The sequence below is a fragment of the Zea mays genome, chromosome 1 (assembly GCF_902167145.1).
Source record: "Zea mays cultivar B73 chromosome 1, Zm-B73-REFERENCE-NAM-5.0, whole genome shotgun sequence".
Taxonomy (NCBI): Eukaryota; Viridiplantae; Streptophyta; class Magnoliopsida; order Poales; family Poaceae; genus Zea; species Zea mays.
In genome coordinates, this window is record NC_050096.1 from 201,403,661 (window position 1) to 201,430,489 (window position 26,829).

Below are 26,829 nucleotides of genomic sequence, written 5' to 3' on the forward strand. Positions count from 1 at the left end.
CCGGTCCCAAGGTGACGGCAAACGAAACCCCAGAGGGTTTGGGCTCGCCTCTATGAGAGCGCCCGCCAAAGCGAAGTCGCTAGGCGGGTTGAGGCTGAATCCAAATGACGTGGGATGGGAATCGGTCGGTACCTCTTGGTCGACGAGCGGCGATAAAGTCACGTCAGGGACTGACTGCACCGTCGTCTCAGGTACGAGGGTGACATCCAGCATGCCTTTCGCGAGCGCGCTGGCGTCGTCCGTTTGCTCGGAGTTGGTGTGTCGCGGGGAGACGGCGCTCGCCTTCGTCTCAAACGCGAGGTCGATGCCCGACGCGCCCCCCGTTGGGGTGCTGGGGCCGTCGACTCGCTCGACAGCCGACGAGGCGCTGCCTCCCGCTTGGCCTTGGTTGCCCCGTCTTCCCCTCCGTCGGCGGGGAAGAGGGCGGGATGAGCTCGAATGTTGTTCTTCCACCACGCGGGGAAGACGTCGTCGATTCCGCCGCCGGCGGGCGGGTTGTCGGCCGCCATTGCCGCTGTCGCCCGGCGGTGGAATGAGTATCATGTCGTAGCTGCCGTCGAGGGACATGAACTCAAGACTCCCGAAACGGAGCATCGTCCCGGGTTGGAGAGGTTGCTGGAGACTTCCCATCTGGAGCTTGACGGGAAGCTGTTCGTCAACACGCAGCAGGCCCCTACCTGGCACGCCAACTGTCGGCGTTTCGAGACCGGGGGGTCCCTGAGCCGACGAGTGAATGTCGCCGCGTGGCCCAGCCCAGATGGGTCGACGCGAGGCCGAGCGCGAAGGGGGGAAAGTGAGGCGGCCGGAGACCGGCGTGAGAGAGGTGGGAATCCCGCGGCCTTCGTGTTCGTCCCGCGCCCAGGTCGGGTGCGCTTGCAGTAGGGGGTTACAAGCGTCCACGCGGGAGAGGGAGCGAGCGGCTTCAAGCGAGCGCCTGTCTCGTCCTCGTCTCCGCGCGGCCAACCCTCTCTAAGAGGGACCTGGTCCTTCCTTTTATAGGCGTAAGGAGAGGATCCAGGTGTACAATGGGGGTATAGCAGAGTGCTACGTGTCTAGCGGAGGAGAGCTAGCGCCCTAAGTACATGCGGTCGTGGCAGCCGGAGAGATTTTGGCACCCAGCCGGTGTGATGTCGTGGCCGTTGGAGGAGTGCTGGAGCCTAGCGGAGGGACAGCTGTCGGAGCTGTTGAGTCCTTGCTGACGTCCTCTTGCTTCCGTAAGGGGGCTGAGAGCCGCCGTCGTCACAGAGTATGCGGGGCGCCATCATTGCCTATCTGGCGGAGCGAGCCAGATGGGACGCCGGTCTTGTCCCCCGTGGCCTGAGTCAGCTCGGGGTAGGGTGATGATGGCGCCTTCTGTCGACATGGCTGGTCTGTGCCCTAGGTTGGGCGATGTGGAAGCTCCTCCGAAGCCGAGGTCGAGTCTGTCTTCCGTGGCCGAGGTCGAGTCCGAGCCCTTGGGTCGGGCGAGGCGGAGACCGTCGGATGAGGCCAGGGCGTAGTCCGAGCCCTAGGGTCGGGCGAAGTGGAGTTCGTCGTCTTCTGGGGCTGAGCCCGAGTCCGAGCCCTGGGTCGGGCGGAACGGAGTTCGTCGTCTTCTGGGACTGAGCCCGAGTCCGAGCCCTGGGTCGGGCGGAGCAGAGTTCGCCGTCTTCCGGGGCTTAGCCCGAGTCCGAGCCCTGGGTTGGGCGGAGCAGAGTTCGCCGTCTTCCGGGACTTAGCCCGAGTCCGAGCCCTGGGTCGGGCAGAGCGGAGTTCGCCGTCTTCCGGGACTTAGCCCGAGTCCGAGCCCTGGGTCGGGCGAAGCGGAGCTTCCTATGGTGCCTTCAGCCGGGCCTGACTGCCTGTCAGCCTCACTCTGTCAAGTGGCACCGCAGTCGGAGCGGCGCAGGCGGCGCTGTCCTTCTGTCAGGCCGGTCAGTGGAGCGGCGAAGTGACGGCGGTCACTTCGGCTCTACCGGCTGGGGGGCGCACGTCAGGATAAAGGTGTCAGGCCACCTTTGCATTAAATGCTCCTGCAATTTGGTCGGTTGGTGCGACGATTTGGTCAGGGTTGCTTCTTGGCGAAGACAGGGCCTCGGGCGAGCCGGAAATGTATTCGCCGCTGAAGGGGGGCCTCGGGCGAGACGGAAATCCTCTGGGGTCGGCTGCCCTTGTCTGAGGCTAGGCTCGGGCGAGGCGTGATCGAGTCCCTCGAATGGACTGATCCCTGACTTAATCGCACCCATCAGGCCTTTGCAGCTTTATGCTGATGGGGGTTACCAGCTGAGAATTAGGAGCCTTGAGGGTACCCCTAATTATGGTCCCCGACACTTAGGGACTATGGTTACAAATTAACCAAAGTTCCTCTTCTATGTGATAATGAAAGTGCAATCCACATGGCGGATAATCCCGTTGAGTATAGCCGCACTAAACACATAGCCATTCGGTATTATTTTCTTAGGGATCACCAACAAAAAGGAGATATCGAGATTGCATATATTAACACTAAGGAACAATTAGCCGATATCTTTACCAAGCCATTAGATGAACAAACTTTTAACAAACTTAGGCATGAGCTAAATATTCTTGATTCTAGGAATTTATTTTGATGTTTTGCACACATAGCTCATGAATATACCTTTGGTCATGTCTTTTTATATATGCTATGACTAATGTGTTTTCAAGTGGATTTCAAACCAAGTCATAGGTGTATTGAAAGGGAATTGGAGTCTTCGGCGAAGACAAAGGCTTCCACTCCACTCCATCCCCTCATCCTTCGCCATCGCCCCGAGCAACTCTCCAACATTGGTATAATCTTCACTCATATGTTATTTACTAAATGGGGAGAAAGTAGTGAAAAAGGGCTTATATTTCACTCAAAAGTATCCGTTTTTGGCGATTCATGCCAAAGGGGGAGAAAGTGTTAGCCCAAAGCAAAAAGACCGCACCACCACCTAATTTTAAAACTAATGAGTTTCAAATTGGTATCTTATTATGTTCAAAAGGGGGAGAAAGTGGTATTTTCAACATTGATTTCTTAAAACCCTCTTGAACACTAAGAGGAGAATTTATTGAGGGGGAGTTTTGTTTAGTCAAAGGAAAAGCATTTGAAACAGGGGGAGAAAATTTCAAATCTTAAAAATGCTTCTCAAAATCTTATTCATTTACCTTTGACTATTTGTAAAAGAACTTTGAAACGAATTTACAAAAGAATTTGCAAAAACAAAACATATGGTGCAAGAGTGGTCCAAAATGTTAAATAAGAAAGAAACAATCCATGCATATCTTATGAATTTATATTGGCTCAATTCTAAGTAACCTTTGCGCTTACAATTATGCAAACTAGTTCTATTATGCACTTCTATACTTGCTTTGGTTTGTGTTGGCATCAATCACAAAAAAGGGGAAGATTGAAAGGGAATTAGGCTTACACCTATTTCCTAATTGATTTTGGTGGTTGAATTGCCCAACACAAATAATTGGACTAACTAGTTTTCTCTAGTCTATAAGTTCTACAGGTGCCAAAGGTTCACAATAAGCCAATAAAAAGACCAAGAAAAGGGTTCAAACAAAGGGAGTAAGGGACAACCGAAGTATGTCCTGGTCTGGCGCACCGGACTGTCCGGTGTGCCACCGGACAGTGTCCGGTGCACCAGGGGACTTCAAGCTGAACTCCTCACCTTCAGGAATTTTCAGAGGTGCTTCGCTATAATTCACCGGACTGTCTGGTGCATCACCGGACAGTGTCCGGTGCTCCAAGGGAGAGCGACTCTGAACTCGCCAGCTTCGGGAATCCGCTCCGCTAAAATTCACCGGACTGTCCGGTGCACACCGGACTGTCCGGTGTGACAGCGGAGCAACGACTACTTCGCGCGCAACGGTCGACTGCAACGCATTAAATGCGCGCCTGCGCGCACAGAGGAGCAGAGCACGCGCGTGTTGCACACCGGACAGCCTACAGGGCCTGTCCGGTGCACCACCAGACAGCCAGGCGGGCCCACAAGTCAGAGCTCCAACGGTCGAACCCCAACGGTCTGCTGACGTGGCTGGCGCACCGGACAGTGTCCGGTGGCGCACCGGACTGTCCGGTGCGCCATGCGACTGCAGCCTTCCAACAGCCATATTTTGGTGGTTGGGGCTATAAATACCCCAACCACCCCACATTCAATGGCATCCAAGTTTTCCACCTTCCAACTACATTACAAGAGCTAGCATTCAATACAAGACACACCAAAGAGATCAAATCCTCTCCCAACTCCACACAAAGCTTTAGTGATTAGTGAGAGAAATTTGTTGTGTTCATTTGAGCTCTTGCGCTTGGATTGCTTCTTTTTCTCATTCTTTCTTGCGATCATCTCAATTGTAATCAAGGCAAGAGACACCAATTGTGTGGTGGTCCTTGCGGGAAGTTTTGTTCCCAATTGATTGAGAAGAGAAGCTCACTCGGTTCGAGGGACCGTTTGAGAGAGGGAAAGGGTTGAAAGAGACCTGGTCTTTGTGACCACCTCAACGGGGAGTAGGTTTGCGAAAACCGAACCTCGGTAAAACAAATCCTTGTGTCTCACTCTTTATTCGCTTGCGATTTGTTTTCACGCCCTCTCTCGGACTCGTTTACATTTCTAACGCTAACCCGGCTTATAGTTGTGATTAAGTTTGTAAATTTCAGATTCGCCCTATTCACCCCTCCTCTAGGCGACTTTCAGTGTCAACTATCTTGTTTCATCTCAACTGCAGTTAAAGTGGTCGGTTCAATTGATCCTTGGCCCACCTCAACCTTGTTTGACTTTGGTATTTTGTGGTTGAACCTGCATTCAGGGTGGTTCAACATGTCTGATTGTGGTTGAATTGAGTGATTCAACCTGTCAAACTGTGGTTGAACTGGATAGTTCAACCTATCCCAGTGTGGTTGAGCTAGGCAGTTCAACCACCTCTTCCCCAACCTCAACCGCATTTGGCTCTGTTGGAGAGCGGTTGGACCGGCCTTCAGGTCGGTTCAACCGCATGTCTCACAGATCTGCCCAAACGACTAGATCTGGAGCCCGACATATATATCCACTCTTTCCTCTCTTCTTAACACAAAAGAATGCATTCACTTCCATATCTAACATGAAAAAACTCTATAAGAGCATTTTTACTTCTCCCCATTCTCTCTCACACATCTTGAGCCTCTCCCAAATCAATTATTTGAAGAGAACCATTAATGTTGGATGTTTTCTAGTATGTTTGTCCAAGTTTATAGCATCATTTTGTTGTTGGGGCTAGTAATTTGCTTAATTCTTAAGTTGGTAGATTATAAGTTGATAAAAATGCAGAGGTATTTCTACTCAACTCTAGGGATGAACAATAAAGCCTAAGAGGCAGTCTAGTGCTCAGAGGAGCTTGATATAAGGTTTGGAGCTTCAAACTCTATATATGGTAGCAATTCCCCATTTCCATTTGATTGCAGTTATAATACTTGTTATGGCATGAAAGGTTTCTATTTAGCTTCAAGATTGTTGCTTGTTTGTTGATCTGTTTGTGAATTTTTGAATCACTGACTCTTAAATTCAAACTTAGACCAGTTTTAGGCAAATGACCTAGTGGTTGAATGATCAGAGGAACTACTCCATCAATTTGCAGTCATGTTTAGTTTATTTGCCAGGCCATAAGAAAAAATATACTACAAACCATGATTTGTCTTACTATTTCATTTGTATCATGTATTATGGACTTTTGACATCTAGATATGATCATTTTTACTCAGTTGAATCTGTACTTCACATTTTTTATAGGAAATACGTTGACGCTTCATTTGATCCTTCTGTCCACGAGGAGCCCAATCTCAATTGCAGCCGGTGTCATTTATACGATAACCCAACTCTTAGAGGACATGAAGCCACTTAAGGGTTTGGAATGTTGTCCATTGTGTTCCCCTATGACTGATATACACCTAATAATACTGGAGAATATGTTGCGGATATATCCTTGGCTACTGGTGTGGCAGAAGGCACCATCAGATATTCATACAAGGATTTGTATTCCTATGCCTCAAGCCTCATCCTGAATACCTATGCCAAGGAAGAAGACATGAAGAATATTTGCACACCTTAGGAAGCTTACCTTTTTCTCTTTCTGTTATATAAATTGGAATAGGTTTGTCAAAGAGGAGTGAGTGAAGTTGTTCCTCATTGTGACTATACCAGGCAAGGTGTCATCTCTGTCGTGCTTAACTTTATGTGGATGGATCAATGAGAATAGAAGTTGTCCTCATCGAATCAAATTTCTTTTCATAACACCAACCACCTAAATATTTGTGGGAGAGCCAAGGTGTCATTTTCGTATACTCACTTCGGAAAGAATGTAGATAGCAAGCGGTTGTACAAGCACAAGTTTTTAATTTAAAACTGGATTCTGTTCTCCATCTTCTGAAGAAATCGTCACTTGTCCATCTTGATTCTAAGTCCCTTGATACCAAGGCAAGGGTTGTGCAGATAGACTTCATGTCTTCTCTTCTTGGTCAAGAAATCTTAATTTTTAGAGCATTTTTATGTAGATGGAAAATGTAAGTTCCTTACTATTGTTAACTTTGTACAAAATGCTCTATATTTGTGCCCTTACTTTCTGATGTTTCCCCAATCACAATAATATAAGGGCAAAACCAATTATTTTGGATATAGGGCTCTATCCGTCAAAGGAATTTGACCTTACTATGACTACTAAGCATAGAAAATTACCAACATCTTTTAAATTATAAATATTAGTACTTAGTATTCAAATAATAGCAATTGAAATATGTCGACGTATCTTCATGGTTAGTATCATCATAAAGGTTTGGAAAATGTTTGAATAATTATCTCAATTAAACAAAGTCTACCTATGTGATATATAGAAATCGTAGCAATGCGGGCACCTAATTAGTTCAGCTGATGGAAGGGATTACACGTGCGCTAGATGACTTGCGGAGCAAAGCTAGGATTTTATTTTAGGGGGGCAAATCATATTAGAGGATGCTAGTAGAGTATTTTGTATTATTTATATAGTGATTATCTTAAAAATTAGTGGCTCCTATGAAATTAGGGGAGCATTGGGGGACATCGCCCTCAGCCCCTGTATCCACCCCGCCTAAACCTGTTCAAACATCAGGACGAGTCAGGTTTGGGTCAGGTCAAGGTCAGGTCGTGGGTCATTTGGTACACCTCATACCTAACTCATGCCTAATGTCGGGCCGGGTCAGGTCGGCTTGGCCTATGCTTCCTTGTTAGATATGCGGGGTCAGGTTTTTTCGGGTTGGACGGGTATTTTGGCTTTGGGTCAGGTTTTTTCGGGTTGGATGGGTATTTTGGCTTTGGGTCCGGTTTTTCGGGTTGGATCGAGTTTGGGTAAAAAAACATGGTCTATGCCACCCGTGGATTGTTGCGGATCAAAAACTATGGCTCGTACCCGCCTGTCGCATTGGTCAGGTCGGGTCGGGTCGAGTTTTTTTTCGAGCGGGTCAAATCGGGTTGGTTTGGTCTGGTAGCCCATGCTCAGGTCTACCCCCGCCTAGCCTTGTATGTCGAATTTTTTGTGAAAAGAGATTGGCCCCATCCAAGCGCTAAGGCCAGTACGCCCTTGGGCTGCATACCAAATCGCTCGTGCTCGCTCGCTTTTTTCGAAGAATCAGGAGGGGGGCCCTACTGAGAATTTTATTGAAGATGAGAAAAGAAAATGTTACAACTTAGCCTCTTTACAAAAGTTAAACCGAGAGATCTAAATAAGAGGTTTAAATGCAATGGATTAGGAAGAACTACTCCTATGTCTGCCACAAACTCAGCCAATTTGGGATGGAGATGTCAAAGTTCCCACGCGCTCTGTGCATGATCAACCGCAGCTCCTTACAGAATTCTTGTGTACAGTGATGAACCGAAGGATCTTTGTTTGAAAACAGCCACTCATTTCGGCTTTTCCAGATGCTCCATGTCATGAGAATAATAATCTCCATAGAGAAGGGAATGTTAAGCTGGTGTTTAAGGTTCGCTGATGCCTCCTCAGGATTAGAAATTCTGGGGGGGGTTATGCCAATTGAGTTCCAGCAAGCTTTTGCAAAATTGCATCTGAGGAACAGATGATAAAGAGTCTCCTCTCTTTGCCATAAACAGTTCTCGCAAGAATAAGAATCCAGTTCCATGTTTTTCCTTCTCAGCATATCTCTGGTATTTAGTCTATTTTTAAGCCACAACCAATAGAAAACTCTATGCTTAGGCTGACATTTGCTTTTCCATAAGTGCCTGTAGATAGGGTGAACCTACGTTTGGCCCATAAAAAATCTGTAAGCTTTTTGAGAAGAGTAGTTGTCAGAGCCCCAAATGTATCGCCAACGGTCGTGGGCATTACTGAGGGCAATTTGCTCCCAAACCACCTGCAAATTCAGGTATTGATCATATGCTTGTTCAGAGATAGGCAAATGAAAAAACCAGCGAACTGATCCTACTCTTTAGCCTCTTTAATAGTCAATTTTGTGTTTTTGACAAAAGAGAATAACTCTGGGAATTTTTGCCTTGGGATGTTCTGACTCCACTGATCTTCCCAGAATGAAATTGATCTACCGTTGCCAATGTCTGGGAGTGCCAGTCCCTTAAAGTTGGGAAGGAGCTTGATCATGCTCTTCCACCAGAAAGAGCCAATGTTTCTATGGCCTAGGAGTCCACGGGACAAATAATATTTATTCCAGACGAGATGCACCCAGGGTAAGTCGTTGTTATTGAAAAATTTATGCAAGAATTTGATCAGGAGAGCCTCGTTCTGGGTTTCAAGGCGAAGTACCCCCAGCCCGCCATTCACTTTTCTCTGAGTAACCGAATTCCAAGCAATCAGAGGCGGCTTCTTGGAACTAATGTCATTCCCTCTCCACAGACAATGTTTCCTGAACATGTCAATTTGCTTAATGATGGTTTTAGGTATCTTGAGCGTGCACATAAAGAAGGTTGGCAAGGCTGAGAAGACTGAATTTACCAACTCCAAGTGCCCAGCTTGAGATAAAAAATTTGAAGAGCAAGACAATCTCTTCTCAATCCTTTGAATAAGAGGCAGAAAGTGTTCCTTTCTGGGTTTCGCAAGGCCCAGAGGCAAACCAAGATAGGTGAAAGGCATTTCTCCAATTTGGCAATTGAGAGTTCGGGAGAGGATCTCCATCTTTTCAGAAGGCACGTTTATAGAGTACATATTTGATTTATTATAATTAACCTTAAGGCCAGTAGAAGAAGCAAAAGAGTTGAGGATTGCCTTGAGGAAGAAAAGTTGCTTAGGACAGGCCTCCAAAATCAAAAGAGTGTTATCTGCATACTGAACAATCAGGAAATCTTGGTCACCAATATCCAGTAAAGGGAGCTTAAGAAGATTCCACAGTCTAGCCTTATTAATAATGCTCTGAAGAAGGTCGGCTGCCAAGACAAACAACAGAGGCGAAAGAGGATCACCCTGTCTAACACCTCTCTTGCAACGAAAGGGCTTACCAGGGACACCATTGAGCAACACCGAAGAAGTGCCAGAAAGAAGGATGCTCCGAACCCAGTTGATCCATCTAGGGCCGAAACCTTTGTGAGTCAGCACCTGAATAATCAGTTCATGTTCAACAGTGTCAAAAGCCTTTTCGAAGTCCAGCTTGAGCACAATGATTTCTTTTTTTGAGGAGTGGCATAAGTGAATGTATTCATAGGCCCAAGCCAACCAGTCCTGAATAGATCTTCCCTTGATGAAACCATATTGGTTCTTATGAATTAACCGAGACATGAACGGTTGCAGGCGATTTGCCAACAACTTTGTTAATATTTTCATACTATTGTTTAGTAGTGAAATTGGCCTATAATCTCCCACCTTCTGCGGATTCTCCTTCTTCGGGATCAAAACAATGAAGGACCCATTGATACTTCTTAAGCAGACCTCACCTTGATAGAATTTTTCACAAAGATCATAGAAATCTTGTGCAATGATATGCCAACACTTCTTGATGAAATTTGTATTGAAACCATCAGGACCAGGTGATTTATCCGAAGGTAACGATTTTATAATGCTGTCAATCTCCGACTTAGTAAACGGGGAGTCTAACTCGTGAAGCTCTTCATTACGGATTAAAAGTTCTGGGAGGTCAAAAACAGTGCCTGAGAAATCAGATGATCCCAATCTGCACTTGAAAGCGTCCCAGAGGAGAACAGATTTATGTTCATGCTCAAAGTGGGTGATCCCATTGTCGTCAGTCAAGGTGGCAATTGAATTTTTTTTGTGCTTAATGGTGGCATGAGCGTGGAAGAAGCGAGAGCAAATGTCTCCATCAGTAACCCACTTAATAGCCGCACACTGCTTCCAATAAATTTTCTGAATGTTAAGCAGTTCGGCCACTTTTTGTTGCAGAATATCTCTGAAATTCCATTCCTCAATAGAAAGATCCCGATGCTCTTCCATGTTGTCAATAAGCTCAATTAGCAGCTTGATGTTTTTCACCGTTTTATCAATTTTTGGCAGCAATCTCTGCCGATCCTTCAGAACTTTTCAGACATACTTGAACTTGGCAGTCAGGTTTTTAGCTTTGTCAGGGAGGCTAGGGAGCCCATTCCACGTAGTTTGAAAAAGATTCATGTAACCATCCAATTCAAGCCAGAAGTTTTCAAACCGAAAGATCTTAGGTTTAGGGATCTTAGACTTAAGGAAACCAGACAGGGAACGTGATCGGAGATGTCTCGCGGCATCGTTTTAGCATAAGAATCCGGATAAACGATAGACCATTCTTGAGAGATGAAAAACCAATCCAGCCTCTGAAGAAGGGGTTCCCGCTGTCTGTTCGACCAGGTGTACGTTAGCCCGTGGAGGGGAATTTCAATCAAATCTAAGTTGCTTATTGCTTCATTGAACTTCAGCATAAGGTTAATATCACCCCAATCCTATTCCTGTCCTCTGGCCGACGGATTAAGTTGAAGTCACCAACGAGAAGCCAAAGCTTGTCAGAAGGCATAGAGATATTATGCAGCCAGTTGAGAAAATCAATTTTCCCATGTGGGGTACAAGGAGCATAAACATTTGTAATAATCCAAGAACAACCCGACAAATTTGAAGTAAATTCCACTAACTGAGCATAATTGTTTTGGAAGATAACATTCCCTGAAAGTTTTGAGCTCTTCCAAATGATAACGGACCCTCCCGAGTTCCCCACCGAGGGAACAAAAGCAAATGAGTCAAATTGAGAAGGACAGAAGTTTTTAAGGTAAGCCGAGTCAAAGAACTCCTTTTTTGATTCTTGTAAACAAATAACATCACAACCAGCATCCCGAATTGAACAACGAATGGCATTCCACTTAGTGGTAGAGTTGATTCCTCTAACGTTGTGACTCAGCACAGACCATTCCAGATAGTTAACAGCATTTAAGTTACTCATTGAGTAAACAAGAAGTTTTTGAGCCATAACAATACCCAAACCAGTGGGTAAAGCAAGTTTCAGCCCTCAAGCAAAAGGTTAACAAAAGGGTAAAACAAGCACGCACAGGTGCTAGCCAAGTATCCAGAAGTCCTGCAAGAACCGAATCTAAAACCATGCACACCCAAAAGTTAGTGGGGCCAAAACCAGAGCCCAGACCACCCGCCTTCCACCTAGTGCTTATCTTGCTTATCTTCATCAGTTGAATCATCAGTCCTTTCATCATCCAAATCCTTCCTGCCTACCCTCTGCTGACCAACAGATCCCGCAGCCGATTTCTTCTTCTTCAAACGATGCTCAGAAAGGTCGTCCTCTTACAAGTTACAGAACCTGGAACCCAGATTCCGAAGCACCTTGGAGGATAGTGGGGGGCATCGAAGTTATGTTGGCACATGAGGCAGTTCCTTTTTGGGCAGGCCCCATGTCTGAACCCAGCACGTGATTCTTTCAAGCGCTTGCTTCTTCTGAGCTCTGACTCCACAATGATTGGTGCCGGCTCATCACAACTGTCTGAATCCTTGGAGATCCCAGGAAGGACATCATCCAGAAGAGAATCATTCGGACATTCCTTAGGGATGACAAAAGGTAGGGACTTCAGTCCCGGCTCCTGCGGAGCTGGGGGAATTTCTGACAACAGAAAGGACTTCGACCAATTGAAGGCATCAGGTTGAAGCAGATTCGAGAGAAAAAAAGGTGCCCAGTTCTTAGGGATGTCCACTGAGTGGTCAGCTAACCCAGCAGGTGCAAAGTATCTGGCCCAGAGTCTGGAAAACTGGGCAGATCTTTTTCTCTCCTCAAACATCTGGAACACAGGGTCAGGTTGCCATTCCTGAGTGAGCATGAAATTCATCTCTAAATTCTGAAAGTGACCCACGCCTACGTGAGTTAGCTCATGAACTTAGAGTGTATTTGGTTCTCGGCTAACTCCATCACAACTTGCTTAAGATTAGTCGACTAAATGGAAGAATTAATCTTATGTAGAAAAAAATTAGGCAACCTATGGCAAGTTATGCAGTAAACCAAACTTGCTCTCAATCTTAGTGTATCACGTAAGTCGTGTAGGTTGGCCTGAGTGGGTGTTTGGTTCTCCTCACTAAAGTTTAGTATGTGTCATATCAAACGTTTGAATATTAATTACGAGTAATAAATGTAGTCTAATTATAAAACTAATTATATAGATGAAGATTAAACGACAAGACAAATTTGTTAAACCTAATTAATCTATAATAATGTTTACTGTAGCATCATACGATTAATTAGAATTGTCTCCTCGTTTAGTCTACATTTAATACTAATAGCTAGTATCCAAACATTTTATGGGACGGTTACGGGAACGGCCCCTCAGTGAACTCAAAATCTCACAGGATCCCGCCAAGCCAACACAGATTCTCAGGTTGAGCTCGCCGTCCAGCTATGCTCAGATCATTGACGTTGACGAAACCATTTGTCAGTCGTGTCGAAAACAAGCAAGTATACTATTCATTTACCTTAAAAACAAATCCCACTTGCTACCAGAAAATCAGGGCGCGAGGGGGTGTTTGTAAAATCGCAATTCCCCAATCATGCACGGAGACGGAGGTAGTCAAGAGACAGCGTGGGAGGAAGCGTACGTAGTCCACGGTCCACATCAGATGGTCCAAGCACACGCACCCACTAATTGCGGCGCCAACGATCATTAAGGGCATGTACAGTGGAGAGACACCAAAACGGTTCTCCAAGCACAAGAGACAACTAAGAGACTCTATTGTACAATGGAGTGTCTATAAACGTAGTCTATTAATAAATACAGAATTAAATGTATTTGTATAGCATCAGATCGATAGAACAGACGACAAATTCGTACAGTGGGAAGTGAGGCGTCTGTTGCTACTTGGTTTACGAGCCAGAGGCGTCTCTTCACGGAGAGACGGCTCTAAGATTTTTTTGCAAATAACCCCCTTAAACACCTTAAAAGACTCCACATTAAACACCACTGTACATGCCCTAACGACCAATCCCACAGCGAAATTAGCCGAAACACCCTCCCTCCCGGACTGGATATTATTACATGCGGGCCTGCGGGGGACGCGGAATGGGAATAAAATAAGCGCTGGAAAGGAGGGACTGATTAGACATTTCCTCCAATAGGATCACGCGTCACGTAACCTCGCGTCGGGCCACATGCACACGCGAACCCTCCACCGATTAAGCCCCGCAAAACAAAAAACAATTCAGAAAATTTTCAATTGCTTCTGCGGAAAAACCATTTCCTCTTCTATTTATCTATTTATTTATTTATGTGTGTTTTGTTTCCAGTGATAGTTTTGCTCTTGCTCGCTCTCCATCCACCTCGCCATCTCCCCCCAGCGGCAGAGCGGCGCCTCGGTTCTGCCTCCGCTCGCGCTCGCCGCCGGCATTCCGGCAGTTCCTGCTCCCGGCCGGCCTCCCAGAGTGTATCGATCGCCGCGATGGACGACCCGGGCGCTTCCGCCGACCCCGCCGCGCGCCACCACCTGTCGCCGCAGCAGCTCGGGGGCCAGCCGCCGGTGCCGCGCTCCCCGACCCCGCTCGACCTGGCCTCCGCCGCCGCGGCGTCCGGGTATCGCCGCCTCTCGCCGTCGCTGCGGCCGCCAGCGCACCCGCAGGCGCGCCTCTCGTCGCCCTACGGCCAGATCCCCTCGCCCGGCGCCGGCGCGCACCACGCGCGCTCGCTCTCCCAGCCGCTCTTCTTCTCGCTCGACTCGCTCCCGCCGCCGCCCTACGCCGATCTGGGCGCCGCGCCCGCCGTGCCTCCCTCCCCGCCGCCGTCGACCTCCGACCCGCCGCCTCTCGGCCTGCCGCCCAGGAGGGCCGGCCACCGCCGCTCGCAGAGCGACATCCCGTTCGGCTTCGCGCAGCTCAGCCCGCCGCTGCCCCCGCCGGCGCCGGTCAAGCGCGAGGTCACCGCTGCGGCCGACGGCTGCAGATCGGACGGCGGCGGCGGTGATGACGCCGCCCTCTACGACCTCGTCAACGCGTACATGGACCTGGACGGGCTGGACCCGCTCAACTCGTCTGAGGACCGCCACGACGACCGCGACAGTCGTGCCAGCGGCACGCGCGCGGGGAGCGCGGCCGAGAGCAGCGAGAACGAGGCGGAGAGCCAGTCCACGTCCGCGGACAGGAAGGACGGGGGCAAGTCCCGCCATTGTCGCAGCCTGTCCATAGACAGCTTCATGGGCAAGCTCAGCTTCGCCGCAGGGGAGGAGTCTCCGAAGCTGCCGCTGCCGTCTCCTGGTGGCAGCCTCACCAGGAGCGGGAGTGGCTCACTGGAAGGTGGTGCTGTCGCGCTGTTCAATATGGAGTTTACCAACGGAGAGTTTACCGACTCCGAGAAGAAGAAAATTATGGCGAATGAGCGACTTGCTGAGATAGCTCTGACGGATCCTAAGAGGGTCAAGAGGTGTGCATTTCTTCATATACTGGGTAAATTTCTCTCTTTTCCTAAAAATGGGCATTCTGATTTGCGGTTTTTTTTTCAGGATTCTGGCGAATCGGCAGTCAGCAGCCAGGTCAAAGGAGCGCAAGATGAGGTACATTCAGGAGCTTGAGCATAAGGTGCAAGTGCTGCAGACAGAGGCTACGACACTCTCAGCACAGTTGACAATGCTGCAGGTCTGTTCTATAGAGCTGCTGGGGATTTCGATTCAACCTCTGATTGTGATGGTTTTAAGTTAATCTTGCTGTGCTTATTTGCAGAGGGACTCAGCTGGATTGGCTACTCAGAACAACGAGTTGAAAATAAGGCTTCAAGCAATGGAGCAACAAGCACAGCTGAGAGATGGTAAGCTTGTTGTGATGCTCTGCATTGGTCCCAAGCTTTCTAGGGCACTGGGTCTGCCCAATGGACAAAATCAAGAATTCCTTCCTTCAAAAGCTAGCAGACGACCAATGTACCTTGCATTGCTCATTTGGTTCGGTTTCCAAAATCCAGTTGTCAAGTTGCCACAAAAGTTACTTATGCATGGGTTGGCTTCTGTTGTAAATCTTGTGGCAGTATTTTTTTGTGGTTGGCGCATCTCATTCTTCAGTTTAATGTTAGTATACAGTCATTCGGAGGTTTTCCATGTGGGATATAATATACTTCTGCTAGATTGAACTTTGCTATTACTTAAGCTGCATCCTTGACAATGTAGAATGTACTTTATAAATCACAACTGGACGCATATGCTAAGTTCTACAGCTTTTTTTTGTGGACACTACGGCCAATCTAACTTGAAAAAAATTTTGTTAATTCTTTTTGTTAACTGTCAATTTTAGAGTTAAACTCGTGGCATGCATCTATGGCATTTGTTCTCTTAATGCTAGTATGTGAAAATGGCCTTGCATGAAATCCCCCCTGATATAATTTGTCAACTAGTAGGTAGATACAAAAAATTATTTTTGGTCATGGGCTTTTGGTATGAACCATGAAATGGGCTGTTAGTTCCAAATCGGTTGTTAACTTCAGATTTGTTCATTTGATTGATGATCAGAAACTGCACAATAAAATCCTACAGAAGGCTTGTGCGGGATTACACATCATGGGATGGTCTTTAGCATCTTCAAGGAACTTATTTATATATTTATTTGAGGTTGTTTTTATATGCATGCTTATCTGATAGAACCGAACATGCTATGTCACCTTTAATGAATGATTGAATAGTGAACATATCATTTGTGGATTATCATGATCACATAGTATATCAGCCATACCCAGATTAATCTGGTGCACTGTGGCGTGGGAAACTTGCCTGTGCCAGGCATCACTCCCAGGTGTTTGATTTTGATCCCCTGGGGATAGATCCACATGCCTGGACGAGAGCCCCTAGCTCAAGGTGGCATCCAAACACACCTTTTATGCCATGTTTTGCTTTGATGTCCATTGCTTACCTTGACAAGTTATGCGAAAATGCATGCTAACATTTGCTAACTTGTTAGTAAGAGACTTTGCATTTTATTTTCTTATTAATCAACAAAATTTTCTTTAGCAATTATCAGAACATATTTTGATAGCTAGACGAAGTTTGAGTGTAAAATGATCTTTTTCTATTTATTGTTTCTGAAATCTTACAGGGTTGTCTTCCTCCCTCTTCTTGCACCATGCATGCCCTATCTTTTGTGCTTATTTATTATATCTGGTGTACCAAAATTTGTTCCAGCAAATGCGGCCTCGAGGCTAGGATTTCAGGATCAGAAAGTAGCACTAGTGAATGATTTGTGCCATGATGCCGTGCTATTGGTTGATTTTATTTCCTTAAGGTGCATAACAAGTTTGCAGTGCAACCATTACCGGCTCATGTTAAACTCGATAAAGCTTAGGCAATGTTTGGTGCCACTGTCTACTTGTCAATGGTCATGTTGTGAATTATGATCTTTTAGGTACTTGCTCACCCTTCATTTGGTGTTTCTTTCTTTCTTTCTGTCTTTCTTTCAAGTCTTCAGGTTCAGCAAGTCAAGTTACATGCTTACTTTTGAAATCTATATTCGAGGTTTCAGTCTCCGGAGAACTGATACAGTGACGATGCATTAGTGCCTGCTGCATTATTTAGTTTTTTCTACATTTTTCTACATTCTTTCTTATAACGTGAACTGATTCATGTGGATGTTCTGTGCAGCCCTGAACGAAGCGTTAACCGCCGAGGTCCAACGTCTGAAACTCGCGACTGGGGAGGTAACCGATGGCCGGATGCCGAAGGGCCTACAGCAGCAGATGAACTCCCAGATGCTCCAGATCCAGCAGCTGCAGGTTCAGCAGCAGGCGCCCCAGGCACAGCAGCAGGGCCAGCGACAGCAGCAGCAGCAGCCTCAGAAATCGGCATAGATCAGGTCAGGTCGAGAGAAGGACGCTGAAGCTAATTGAGCTTGAGCATGACCAATTGAAGGATGCTGGGTGGGGAGAAAAAACCCGAGTCTTTTGCGTATATCAGACATGTTGTAGGATAGCTGCAATAGTAGGGCGACAGGCGCCGTGGTGCCGCTGTTTCAGTTGGTTTCGCCGAGTCAAGTACCTTAGCTGGAGTATGTCGTCTTGGTGTCGTAGTACCATACATGATTGCCTGCCTATTGTTGAGGCGTCTTGGTAGCGTCCCTGAACGTTCTCTCGGAGGTGCTTCTTCTGTTCTTTTGTCTAAGGGGGCTAGGGTGTCACAAATGTACCTGCGTAATAGTGTAATTATTATCTATAGCGTACCTTCAGCGTCTGTACTGTGGAGGGGTTCCCAAGTTCTCATGCATGCCCGTTGATCTTTCAGACAGTCAGTGGCTGGTGGTAGTTGCGTTGCCTGCTCGCTAGTCGCTGCTGACTGCTGTGGGTTGGTCACTGGAACCTTGAGGCCTGGGCTGGGGGCCAGCAGCACATGATGCCTGGCTGTGCTGCACTTTGTGAAGTGTTCTGCTGCTGACTTGTGATACGCTATCCGCAACCGTTACCTCTAAATCACTTTTCCCTCTATTTTTTCATCTCCTGCAGCGGTTCCCCCTAAATACTCCCCTATATCCCACTACAACTATAAATATTACTTTCCATACTTATTCATCATTTATTACTACTTTTTTCTCAACTAAAAAATACTGGCATGCACGGATTTTGACGGAAGGGGGCTGGCACAGTATCCCCTTATCTGATGTGAGAGAGAAGGGGGACGCTCGGTAGGGTGCAAGGTAGGGAGCAGCGGTGCGGGTGGTAGCGTGGTTACTGCCGCTACGTCGTGAGCAGTGTTAGGGAGAGGATGGAAGGGCACTGCAGATAGTCTGAGACGTGAGGCAGGGGAGGTCCTTGTGTCCTGGATATATGTGTGCCTTAAACACTTACATTTGCCTTAAACAAAATGCCCTAGCCATACCTTTGCCTTAAACACTTACATTTTACTTTTTTCCTTCTTTACATGTTGGTCACTTGATTATCCTTTTCATTATTGGTATTCTTTCCCGATCTTAGGTGTGTACCTAAACAAGCTCATTCACAATACTAGAATAGGGGTTAGTGCACTAGTCAATTACCAAAATCATAGGATTGTATCACGTTTGGTAGAAACGGCTTATCATATAGCTAGAGTCATTTCCCTATTACCACGTTTGGATGTATATATTGGAGCATAAATGTAATACTCAAGGTTGTATACAAAGAATAATAGAGAGATCTCCTTATTTTGTGTGTCATAATTGCATCATAAAAAGAGCATACACAAAATTTAGAGATTGATTCAAACAAATGATAAAAAAAATTGCACCATGTTGGAGTTTATATGTTTGTGCATTAAATAAAATAATAATGTTAATGATAATAATATAATAATTACTAGAAGTAGAATTAAACCCTAATTTCGAAAATAGGGTTTTGAAAATAAGAAAAAGAGGAATGATATAAAAATATAGATATCCTTAAACTTATTACTTTTAACTGTACAAACACAGTGTAAATGATGAGCCATAAAGTTTGAATTCAAACTTGAATTCAAATTGGATTTGAAAATGGAGAAAAAGAAATGGAAAAGAAAAGAATAAAACAAAACTAACCTAACTGGGCCACGACTTCGTTTTTGGCCCATCTCCACTTTCCTTCTATTCCCCCATGACCCACTTTTTTTTTCCCGTCGTCGCGCCCGCGCTGTTCCCCCCCCCCCCCCCCCCCCCCCCGTCTCACTGGCGCGCGGGGCCCACTAGCCAGACCCGCGCCCATTCGCGCGCAGGGGCAGCGTTGTAACGCTGGCATGTGGGGCTCCGGTGTCGGGCGCGCTCAGCTCACTCCGCCTTCCACTTCCACGCGGGGCCGCGCTGTCAGGGTCTCCCCTTCCCTCACCACACGACTCGGGCATGTTCTGTTATGGCGCGGAATCCGCGGCAAGCGCCGCCATGGAACCCACGAACGGACTTCGGACGGCCATAAGAGGACCGGAACCAGGTCCTTATTCCCCTCTCCCCTCTTTAGCCCCAATTTCTCAGCGCCACCAGAACGCCGCCGCGCGCCGTGTGAAGGGATTCGGTCCGCCGTCGTCGACCGGTCGATTCCTCAGCGATTGGACCGAGGTCTGGGGTGCGGGAGCTCCACCTGGTCCGGTGGGTCACGGCTGGAACCTTGCCTTGGCGCATCGCGCGGCGGACGACCAGGGATTCCTCGCCGTCGCTGCACTTCCACCGTGGAATCGCCCCTCGTCGTGGCCAGCGTTGTTCCGACCGCCATTCTCGGTGAGCTTACTCCCCTTCGCCTCGTACTGTTGTCCCCTCCGCGAAGCATTGCTCGGAACGAAGAATAGCCTTAGGGATCGTTGAGCGTGCGGGGTCCGGTGATGGCGCCGCCGCGGATGGATAGCGCCGCCGCGCTCTCCCGTCGGGATGGGGGGAGAACTTTGCCACCTTCGGTTCGACGATGAATGGCTAGGATTAGATGTTAACGTACCCCTTCGCTGCGATCAGTCATGGGCCATCCGATCGGGATCGGACGGTGGTGAGAAGGCTAGGATTCATTAAACCTAGATCGTTAGATCGTGATCCGAGGGCCATCCTCGCTTACCGTTTCGGTGTGGGTGCAGTCTAATCTGGGCCACCCATTGTGGATCGGACGGCCGAGATCTAACTGTACCCCTTCGCGGCGCGGGTTTTGCAAATGAACCCTTATAGTTTTGGAGATTACAACCCGTTGTCCACCTAGTATGCGGTCTGAGTCACAGTTTCTTTTGCGCCTAAGCCCTGGCTTTTCCAGAAATTGGCGCCCAGTCCAGAGTAGATTAAAAACAGTGAAATAAGTATGGAAATTCGTTTTTAATACAAAAACAAATCTAGAAACTTGTGAAATGCATAGAAAATTCATTTTTAGTCCAAATCACTCCATTCCAGTTCCTAAAATTTTGTAATTTTATTCTCCATCATCTAGAGTCTCTGTTTCTACATGAAAACAGTAAGAAAATTAATTTATCATCTAATCCTATTTTAATCACATTAAACCTTAGGAAATTCATAACTTAAATTCTATAACTCCAAAAATTATGATTCCTGTTCCCAAGATTTTATTTTAATGTGTAGAATATTACTGTGTGTTTTGTTTACATGTTTGGTGTGATGTTAATTTTCCTATATACTGTGCTTGTTTGTATTGTGGCGAGTAGAAGAGCACGTGACCGAGGATCTTGGTGAGCAGCAGATAGAAGTAGCTGAGCAGGAGCTCATTGAAGGCAAGTTGTGCCCTTGATCACTTCTTTTTACCTACTCATGTTCTGATTAATCATAATGATCTGCATAGGTTAATTTTGATGGGACCCAATAGGTTACCCTAGTTTGATTATCTTTATACCTTGTTTACCACTGAACTTTTTGGGTAGTACTTGCTAGTGCTTTATGTGGTTTTGGGTATGAAGATACATTATTCATGATCACACTTTTATTATCTGTTTATTATCACTGTTCATGATAAGATCATTATGTTAATTGGAACATGGAGCGACCACCCGGGAAAACAGTGCTACCACAAGGGTTTATGGACGCCCTTGGCTGATTAATTAGGAAAGCTAGTGGAGGACTACCTTACCCGAAAGGGGCAAGGGCAGTAGGGGAGTGGTCAGTGTAGGGAGGTCCTTGGTTGATTTTGCTGCGATGGCGGTCAGGCAAGAACCCTGCATTGGAGCTTCCTATAAACTATAGCGGGTTTTCTGAAGCTAGTGGAACTTTGTAAAGGCCTCGTAGTGTTACCCTGCCTCGCCTCCTCGGTAGGGGTGTATGGGAAGTCGCGATCCCTTGGCAGATGGGTAACATGACTTGTGGGTAAAGATGCGCAACCTCTGCAGAGTGTAAAACTGGTATACTAGCCGTGCTCACGGTCATGAGTAGCTCGGACCCTCACATGATTAATTTATGGAACTAAATTCAATTTGTCATATGCATTGCATCGCAGGTGATGTTATTACTTTTCTTAATTGGGTTGGTATTTACTTATACTTAGTAACTGCTAATAAAATTTTGACCAACTTTAAAAGCAATGCTCGGCTCTAACCATCCTCTTTGGTAAGCCTTACACTTCACGTGAGCTCCCACCTTTGGCGAGTTCATGCACATTATTCCTCACAACTTGTTGAGCGATGAACGTATGTGAGCTCACTCTTGCTGTCTCACACCCCCCCACAGGTCAAGAACAGGTACCACAGGATGAGGCGCTTGGAGGATGCGGCGATGTGTTCATGAGAGGTCTAGGCCGTCGTCTCCCAGTCAACTTTGGGTTGCTGGACCGTTGTCTCCTTATAATGTAATTATTTATGTATTTTGTATAGAACTCCTATTATATAGTAAAGTTGTGACATTCGATCCTGTGCCATGATTCATCATATGTGTGAGACTTGGTCCCAGCACACCTAGTGATTATGTTCGCGCCCGAGTTTTGGACCCCTAAAACCCGGGTGTGACAATAAAATTGAGAATTAGAATCAACTTTCCTAAATTATGTTGTTTGGTTGCACGTGGAATTAAGATTTGGAATCAGAGGCTAAATTCCCTGGATTTGAACTATAACTAGAAACCCTCTCTCCCAATACAAAACCTCACCCCTCGGTATTGAGTGGAATTAGACCACACAATTCCAAATTCCAATTCAGAGACATCCAAACAGTAGAATTGAAATTACATCTCATTTCAATACCATGCCTGATTTGGTATTCAACACAATTCAAGTCCATTCTCTCCAATAGCGACATCCAAACGGAGCATATATGTAAAGTGGCAGAGCCAGAGCCCGAGCCGATGCAACTACTATTTGTGGCTTCTTCTTCATAGCACAAAAATGACTTTAACTTTTAGATGCTTTAAGCCGTTTAAGAAAAAAGTTTTGGCAAGGCTCCGACTTAAATCCATATAAAAGGCTGAGCCGAAGCCCTGCCAAATGGGCTCTAAGGACTTGTTTGATATGGATCCAGAGCAAAACTCCAATAATAAGCTGGACCGAGCTTGCCAAACACCTTTAACTCCATACTTGTAAACTTTATGAAGTTTCCAGAGCTGCAGTATAGATTTTTAGAGTATATCTTTCGCTGCTCTAAAAACAGTGTAAAAAAGTAACCTAGACATGGAGTTTGAAGTTATTTATCTGTCAATGTCACTGGCTATAAGAATAACAATATAAACTTTAAAATAGAGCTGCTCTATCCAGAGTTATGCTTGGAGTGGTGTACGGTCATGCCAAACGGCCCTAGTCGGGGCTCGTTGTCGTGAACGTTAAGATTGTTGCGCCGCGTGTGGCCGCTGCGGACCGGGTCTGCTGCTGTTCATCGGGGCTAGGGTAGGCCGTCGGTACGTAGCCCGAGTCATGGATCGGTCAGACATAATATCGAGTGAGCGAGGCAGTTCGGCACTTGGGCTGGGCCGCCTGTGTGACCGAGGGCCTTGGATCGTCGCTGTGTGGGGGTGGGGGCCTGCGCGAGGATCGGCGGCGTTCCCGTTGCAGCAGCAGACAGCAGTACGGTATCGCCATGCACGGCCCGCACGTCTCGGGGAGCTCTGCAGCCTGCCTCGTGCGTGTTTGGTGGGCAATCACCCTTCCATCGCTTGCACCATATCCATATGTCCATGTTCATCTGACCTCGACGATGGACGACGAGGACGAGCCGTAAGCCGCTCTATCGCGCCACGAGAGCGAAGCCAGCCCAGCCCCCGGGCGTGGATGACTGCACGCACACGGCACACCGCATCATGCATGTACCGTGTGCCTGTTTCCTGGCCGGTTGCGGACGCGTGCTCTCCGGCCAGTCAAGTTGGACTTGGACCATATATTGTCGCGTGCGGCGCGTACGCCGTACGTACAGGCGTACACGTAGTTCTGTGCACACGTGGCGAACAAAAGCCAAGAGACCTTTGCGTTATTCAAGCTCTCTTGTCTCTCCTCGTCCTCGATCGCTAGCATACGTACGTACTCCAGACTCCACTGTGGCACGAGTGTGTGTGTGCATGCATGTATATCATCTTGAATTGATGACAAAGGCAAAACGGCACGAGTTCCAGGCGCGTTCCACGTACGCACGCACGCACGAGAGACAAGGCCAATAACGCGGCGCCCGGTATTGACGTACAGCGGCTAGCTAGCTGCGAACAGAAGTCACCGGTCCAAAAAATTCTGACGACTGATAGATGGAGCGAGACGACGACTGCAATGCAAGTCTGCATGTGAAAGGCTAATTGCCTGCCGTCGAGTTCCGTTTAGCTAGAGAGACCTATGCATACGCAAAACGAATGAGTAGCTTGCTGCCCTTGTGGATTGGCTGCGCCATATCTAGCCGGCCGTGCCCGTACGTACCTTGCAAAACATGTATTGCGGCACAGCACAGGCGCACAGCAGGCTGCTAGGCGCTAGCTGCCGTGCCGGTACAAAATGGTACACCGTACCAAAGTCTGGCGGGCGCCAGTCCTTGTCCGCCCCCGTTTTTTCTGCCTTCGCGTAGCGTGTGGACGCAGCATTTGCACGTGTATCAGTATCACCACGCATATGCAATGGTACTCTATCTGATAACTAACTAACTAACTAACTCCCTGTGATGTGGATGTGTGGCACTGGACTTGTAATCAAACAAATAAAATCTACATAACTCATAAACCATAAATAAAAATTACATAAACTCATACACCATAAATACAAATTATATTATAATTCATAAAAAACATAAACTATAGGCCGGATTCTAGGCTTGTTGTTGTTGTTTTTTTTTTTAAAAAAAATGGACTTTAAATAGTTACAAATAGCTAATTGATATGACACGAGCGACGCACCATGTCGCTAAAGTCGATTTTGACCGGCCGATTTAGATCGATATCGTCGACCAAACCGTTTAGTTAATACACTGACCGATGTTGAAGCATATATATATGCAATGACTGATTTAGATCGATAGCTTCAATATGGTTAGGACCGACTTGACGGCGGATCCTCCATTGACCGATGTTGAAGCCCGTTATGGTCAGTGCAGACAACAGGTATACATTGGCATCATATGCATATACACCGGATCGGAGAAGCATATATATAGTATGCAGGTGGCAGATGACACCGCCAGAGAAATATATTAATTAGCTAGCTATCTAGTACTACTACTAGTAACCCATACTACATTTCCTCGGTGCCCATACGCCGCATTAATCGTCCGCAAATTGGCATGCATAGTCAAGGGCCGGCTAATAATCATAGATCGTCACGCGCCCATGCATGAAATGAAGACTACTCGATCACACGCGCTGACCTGACGACGAAAGCGTCGTGCTTCAATATTTACTAGTATTAAAAACTTTACTACGAGTCTACGACGTGTACAAACTGTTGCTGGTATCGCTAGCTCTTCCATCATTCATGTCAATACTACAGCGCGCCCTCTAATCTGAAGAGATTTTTTTTTTGGGTTCTGTGTGCATATATATGCATCAGCTGAGAGCATGGGTCTCTGGACCCGGTGGCAGCTGATCGAAGGCGAGGTCACTCGCATTCATGCTTTATCATGCATGCATGCTGCCACTACTGAGCTGAGCACTGACAACTGCTGGAGTCGTGTATACTGTGTGCTGCTTTAAGTCAACTCCAGCTAGCATGCAGTATTGAGATCTTTATTTTTTTTCCCCAATGAACCGAACAAGACGTACGTAGAGACCTAGCAGTTCTTCGAAGCAAGATATATATACATACACAGAGGCCCCTGATGCGCCCCGAAAGTATTTAATGTTTGTCTAGTATTTATTTTATCTAATAAAATAAAAATCTGGATTACGATATCTTGTGTCTGCTGGCGGCGCATGCATGGATGTACGGTACAGGCGTACAGCTATGTAGCACACCGCGTAGGTGTATAGTATTATTCATCAATACATGCATGATGCCAGAGAAACGTCATGCGCGACGACCGTGCGTGGAAATGCAAGCGCACAGAGACACGGCACCAGTCTAGCTACGACTATACGAGGATGGATCCACGTACGTACGCTTATACATGCATGAGAGACATGTCATGTACGACGACTGTGCGTGGAAACGGCAAGCGCACAGAGACACAGCACCGGTCGACGGAACCACAGATTGTACGTCTCTCTCCTGCTAGCTGCTGCGTGGGTGTGGATCGATAACGACGACGGGAAGGCCGCGCCGGCTAACATGTTCGTATCTTTTATGACCCGACCCGATCACCCGACCTTGATATATAGTGTACGTCCATGATGCAGCAGCTGTCATTCTCTGGCCGGCGGTGGCTGCTGCCGCTTGCTTTCTTTTGCCTTGCCGTGCCAGCCGGCCTACTGACCAACCACCCTCCGGTGACGCCCGCTTCTCTCGCGTCCATGGGCTATCTCTTGCGCGCGATGCGTTGCATGTATGCGCACTCACTGTGAGCATCTCCGAGAGAGAGAGAGAGAGAGAGAGAGAGAGAGGCGTAACTAACTAACGACAGTTTCGTCGTCGTTGCCTATGTTACTTGGTGGTGTGTGTGTAGCCCAGTAGTCGGACAAAAATTCTTTGCATACCGGATGTAAAGAATCACTTTTACAGACCCTTATATATACCAGCTGCTGGTCCATGTAAATAGAAGAAAACAAATTACTAAAGGACTTTTTTTGTAAATTTTAATCTGTGTTTGTGGGCCTCCGAGTGGTGGATGTGAGATGTGAGAGGCTGTAAAAGATAACGTTTACATCCGGTATGTATAGATTTTTTTTCGGACAAAAATTCTTTACATACCGGATGTAAATAATCACTTTTACAGCCCCTCACATACACCAGCCGCTGATCCATATAAATAGAAGAAAAACAAATTACTAAAGGATTTTTTTGTAAATTTTGATCTGTGTTTGTGGGCCTCCGTGTGAGAGGCTGTAAAAGATAACGTTTACATCCGGTATGTACATAATTTTTTTTCCCAGTAGTCCGTGTCATACACACTGTGTGTGTATTATTCTAGTAGTGTTGCCATGCACGCCAAACTTGCAATAATTAATTCGTCTACATAGGCGTGGTAATAGTAGGTCTAGTCATAGAACACGGATTAATTAATAAGCTGCTAGCAGCTGGAATTTCTATGCTTATTTTCCACATATAGTGCTTATCTACATGAGGAATGAAACAGATTAATGAACCTAACAAACAGCGACGGCGACGACGTGTCCGGTCCATGCACCAGCAGATTAACTAATGGCGTCCACGGCATATATACGACTGCTGGACTGGAGAACGAACGTACGGCTGACCTCTGCATTGCCTAGCAGATCATCACCTAAGCAGTGCCGCCTGCTAGTGGTAGTAGCTAGCTATAGTTTCAACAATGCAAAGCCTGCAGCCGGCACGGACCATCAGTTCATGCATCACCATGTTTGGGGTTTTAGGGTTTAGGGTCCTGAGCGGTCGATCATCCCTTTGTTTCAGCTAGCTAGTAGCATGCATCTCCACTTACGATTATATTACTAGCTAGTGCGTTGCTATACAGGAG

The 26,829-nt window shown here is 46.9% G+C and overlaps 1 protein-coding gene across 1 annotated transcript; it reads left to right on the forward strand.

The window, feature by feature from the left end:
• Positions 1 to 13,739: 13,739 nt before the first annotated feature.
• Positions 13,740 to 17,552, forward strand: LOC100281171 (uncharacterized). Its single transcript, NM_001154090.1, is given in 4 exon segments — positions 13,740 to 14,822; positions 14,902 to 15,034; positions 15,119 to 15,203; positions 17,017 to 17,552. Coding segments are annotated over 4 exon segments (1,398 nt in total). The 5' UTR covers positions 13,740 to 13,848; the 3' UTR covers positions 17,223 to 17,552.
• Positions 17,553 to 26,829: the final 9,277 nt, after the last annotated feature.